Source organism: Perkinsus marinus (genome assembly GCF_000006405.1).
Source record: "Perkinsus marinus ATCC 50983 genomic scaffold scf_1104296933668, whole genome shotgun sequence".
NCBI classification, from domain to species: Eukaryota; Perkinsozoa; order Perkinsida; family Perkinsidae; genus Perkinsus; species Perkinsus marinus.
The window spans coordinates 1-4,650 of NW_003215075.1; the positions used below are offsets into that span (position 1 = coordinate 1).

The 4,650-nt window shown below is 49.7% G+C and overlaps 3 protein-coding genes across 3 annotated transcripts; all 3 read right to left on the bottom strand.

Moving 5' to 3' along the window:
* Window positions 1-96: 96 nt before the first annotated feature.
* Pmar_PMAR017884 (hypothetical protein) lies at window positions 97-1,046 on the bottom strand (the record flags this gene model as incomplete). The annotated part of the gene is made up of 1 exon (XM_002785162.1): window positions 97-1,046. A coding segment is annotated over one exon (950 nt), but the record flags the coding sequence as incomplete, so codon positions are not given.
* A 163-nt stretch (window positions 1,047-1,209) lies between these two features.
* On the bottom strand, window positions 1,210-1,474 carry Pmar_PMAR017885 (hypothetical protein; the record flags this gene model as incomplete). The annotated part of the gene is made up of 2 exons (XM_002785163.1): window positions 1,210-1,299; window positions 1,345-1,474. Coding segments are annotated over 2 exons (220 nt in total), but the record flags the coding sequence as incomplete, so codon positions are not given.
* Window positions 1,475-2,141: 667 nt separating this feature from the next.
* On the bottom strand, window positions 2,142-3,502 carry Pmar_PMAR017886 (hypothetical protein; the record flags this gene model as incomplete). Its single annotated transcript, XM_002785164.1, has 6 exons — window positions 2,142-2,285; window positions 2,358-2,499; window positions 2,646-2,758; window positions 2,821-3,042; window positions 3,162-3,298; window positions 3,409-3,502. Coding segments are annotated over 6 exons (852 nt in total), but the record flags the coding sequence as incomplete, so codon positions are not given.
* Between the last annotated feature and the right edge of the window lie 1,148 nt (window positions 3,503-4,650).

The following is a 4,650-nucleotide window of genomic DNA, read 5'->3' on the forward strand; positions in this document are numbered from 1 at the left end:
CCTGCATTCAGCAATCGGAAGACCGTTGATTCGACGCCATATTGTATCTTGTCTTCTACAGCAGTGGCCCCGAGAACGATAAGGCCCGTCTCGAACTTCTCGGCTACTCGAGCGAAACGATCAGCTCGATTCGTTATGGAGTGCCTAGCTTCATTCAGGGCTCCAAGATACTCTGAGGTCTCGACTTCATCAAGGTATCGCATCGCTAGCATGAGTGTTCGAAGGCCAGCCGATGCGAATTCATTGATATCAAAAACCGTTTCCTCTCGAACATCCCGGACAGGGACCCCACATAAATCGATAGTTGAGGCCTCTCCAACATCTCTCTGGCACAGTTCAGCCATCACGTCGTCTGCACCCTTCACCAATAGCATAGACCCGCGACCATCAGGGATATAGGCGACGTCCCCTTCATCAGTTTCAATGGTCTTCATGATTTGGACGAGAATACTCATGCGCTTGCGTTCGCTGGTGAACTCGTTGACACCGAGAATTTTGAATGTGGTATCCTCCCATTGTCGCTCCTTTCCTGCGGGACTGGACTGTAATATTCTAAGTGACACGAGATCCGAGCTTCGGTCCGTGAGGATGTAGCCCGAGCTCGCAGCCATTTCAACCAAGGCCTCCTCATCCGGGCTAGCGCCTTGGAAACGGACTCCGATCGGTGATTTAGTCGACGTCTCGGCGATAACGGTATTGCATATCGTGCATGTTAGCATGAACAGATGGACGAAGGCATCTTGGGGCCTCGTAATTACCGAGACTCCCAGATATTCGAGTAACGCTTCATCACGTAGGCAGTTCTTCTCTGTGCTCGGGAGCATCTCACTGCTCCGCAGAGTATACAGCATATTCGACTCGAGGCTGTCACTGAAGTTTGCCATCTCAGTACTCCCGTATCGTATACCGCCGATGCTGCACGCTCTGAACAACATTCGATTCTCTGTCAAGGTTCCGGTCTTATCAACCAGAACATAGTCCACCCGACCAAGATCATCGTTAAGGCCTGATGCGCCTACGATGATCGAGTGTTGGCCTTCCTTCATATAGGGATCTCGCTGGATAAGGTATGCCTGAAAGCGAGAGTCTCTCTTCCATCGAGACCCTCAATGAGGAACAGAGGATCGTCGGCACCGCAAAATCTCGATAGCAGTGGCGCTGAGTACTCGGGTGCGAAGGAAAAAACGAAGAAAGTTCGCCTGGGCTAACCTGTATTGATCTGACGATATCTAAGGTAACGTAGAGAGAAATTGGAACCATGTTGTTGAATAGGATCAGGAATGTAAGGAGTTGGTGTCCCTGAGGAGATTATTTGTGCAGAGGTGGCGAATGATACGGACCCACCCAAGTAATAGTCTGCGAGTGCATTCCTACGAATAGCTCGAATTTCTCTCTCGATTCGGTTGCATGACCAAAGGCTACTGTTAATCCAAAAGATAATGTCAGCAGAAGCCCAAGGACGAAGCCAAGGTATCTACAGGCTGTGCGCTAGTGGGAAACCCTACCAACTGGCTATCACGAATACACACGTTCGTGCTTCGCTAACCTATCGTCATATAGGGAGAACAGATCACGTCAGCAACGTGGTATAGTTTCAAGTCAGCATCAGAGCTTCAGGGAGGGGTTGAAACTAGTCTACTATCACTTAGAAGGCGTGACACTAATAAGTGCGCCCCGTTATCAGCTTAGTGCAACCTGTTCAGTGTGATGTGTCGAAAACGCCCCACTGAAAACGCGCATCTTCCCAGGTTGAAGACGAGTTGATGTTTCTCTCCGGCACTCCTGTACGACGCAGGCTATACTTGATGAGAGTTTACTCAAAGTGGGCAGAGTAGAAGCGCCGAAAACGTTAAGTTCCATATGTCTTGATTAGGGACGATCATTACTTAAGTAATAATTTTCTACAACAGTCCATCTTTACGGCAAACAGCTGTTAGTCTGAAACTCCCAACGAAAAATGTCAACTGCAAGTGTGACACTCGTAAGTCTCAATCTTGAAGAATAGGGGCGCCACGAGTTTCCATATTGCTTGAGCGCAGCTATTCAATACGATAACTGCTGCTCTGAGCGGTCTGTTTGCCCCTCTCAGAATGAGCAATAGTGAACGATTGGCTGTGAAACTGCTAGGTCGAAGGGCGGACCTACTGGTTTATCTGATGCTCCACCTTGGACCTCTTAACTGGCGCGTTCGCGGTCATGTTCATGGCTAACTTAGTGTCCCTTCCCACGTAAACGACGACGCCGCAACACCACGCCGTATTCCGGATTGACGATCCGCGGAGTACCTCAAATTACGAGAATCATTTATGACACTGGTCGAGATGCCCCATATTGCCGACCGAAACACTCAGGCTTACTAGGTTCTTAGCATCAGCAGGTTCTCTCAGCCCTCCTCTGAGGCGAAAGAGTCCGTTGAACTCATTGGTGAAAGCATTTGGAGCATCACATGTCATTGACCCGACACACTCGGAAACCAATGAGAGAGAGCGGAACATTCGCCTGAATATCACAGCAACAAACGGTGTTCTGTTTTCTCTCTCGGATAGCTCCCCTGCGACAGAATCGGTGTAGAATTGAGCGCAAGACGGCCCACGATAGAGAGTGATTGAGAGGAGTACCGAGCGAGGCATACACTCGCTCCCTACCGTGCCTCAGGAAGAGCTTGCTTCACTTTCAATGCAGACTCCCCATCGAGTTGGCTTGTCTCCACATGAACCATTCCGTCTGCATTGCTAGAGGCAACGAGCAGTATGTCAGCCTAACTTATACACATGAAATCACTCTATCTGCAATCCGGATCTCCCGGAATGTAGAACATACCGGGACTTCCTCTCCTCTGCTTAGATATATGATCGAACCCGCTGTGAAGTTCTCCCAAGGCATGAGCTCCAAGCCTATCATACACATCGAGTAATCCAGTCGAACTGTGAGCTTGAGCAGGTAGGCGGTCTGACCGGCTATAGACTGGCCATTCCGTAGTATCCGGCCGCTCTCTGAAGCTGTTTCTCTCTTAACGACCACTCGGCATAAGCGTTTATTGACCTGTGGATGATTCGCGGTGAATGGACAGGCGCAGAAAAGATACTGCGCGATGTATTCACGTGATTTGGGCAAACGCACGAGGGATCACTCTAGTTTGGGAAATGTGATCAAAGAGGTACCTTGGCGTCATTCTTATAACGGCGATAGTCCTCTATCGCATCTTTGATCATCGTCAAACTGAGGACAAATACGAGAGGCGCAATGGTGGCCCATTCAGAAGTCGGGCTCAAGTCGGAGGGGAGCATCTGGCAGACACCTGAGGAGAGTAAACATAGTAACGGTCGTCAAGCACCCAGGCAAATCTATTTTAATGTTCAAGCTCGGGCTAGGTGCGCGGTTGTCAGACGAAATGATTCACACTCTTACCGACAAGAAGGAACCATAAGTTTGCAACGCGGTGGAATTGCTCCCATAGGCTGAGTGGGACAAATGTCAGTAGGCGGTACTTCGTCGAGGTAATCTATCAGGATGAAAGAGACTCACATGTACGCAGCGAGTAAGATAGATCACATCAACAACCACTACAAATACATCGGAAGAGTCGCACAATGCTCAGCGAAACGACATCATCGTCTGACAGAGGTGCACTAAGTAGGTTGGATTGTGCCAAGGGCGTTGCCTCTATCACATGCACTCAGCTGCTATTCACAGTGAAACTCAGATTGATGTGAATGATGGCAACTCACTCTGTTGTGGACATCGGTTCTGTAGTCATGGGAAATCAATGGGCAGAGCTTTAGCCTATCGAGATCAGCTCGTGCTATACAACAGGCATCTACAGTACTCTTCTTCCACTGCTACATCAGGACCACTCGCCAAGAGCTCAGTCAACGCCCGGTTATTCCGAGCATGTAAAGCTGCGGGCTTGTCAGAAGTATGCGGTCCGAATACCATCTCGATCGTTTCCGTCCCAGTCGAGTGGCCAAGTCTCGAACCATTCGTTTCGCTCGAGCCGATGTATTGAGAAGTCGAATTAGCTCGGTCGAATTCGAACGGACTGATCATCGAGTTAGACGAGTTCCTAAGACACATATCTCTTGAACTCGTCCAATTGAGGTTGGATGGTAATCACTCTCCGCCCAAAACGTTTGGCAGCATACTGCGAACCAAGAAGCGAGCTCTGGAAAGTCTGCTTGTGGAATGACTCAAAATCCGATGGTCGATGGAACCTGACAACCGCAGTAGTTTGCCTCACGGGCAAGTTGACCCGGCCAGCATATAGCATCACCTGACGAACCACTGCTCTCGAGAGTTTCGTGAGAGTGGCTGTCAGGAGAGCGGGGATGTTCCGCCGATGTGAAGGAACTTTCAGCCGCTCGGGGAACACAATCAGGCAGTGTGAGGTCGTCTTCCGGGCTTGGTAGATGTTCAGACGACGCTGAACTCGCCATCATAACAGCTGCCCACGGCACTACTGTAGTTTTCCATGCCTGTGACGCCCTCAGACCCTGGGTTTGATACTTTTCCGAGAGACTCTCTCTTGGGTACACTCTCTGCCCACTGGAAAATTTCCGCGTATTACAAACGATGGCGTACTATGCAGTCACACTCTGGATTGATACTGATTGACAAGACTAACGCCGACATCGTCTCTCAATTCTCATGGTT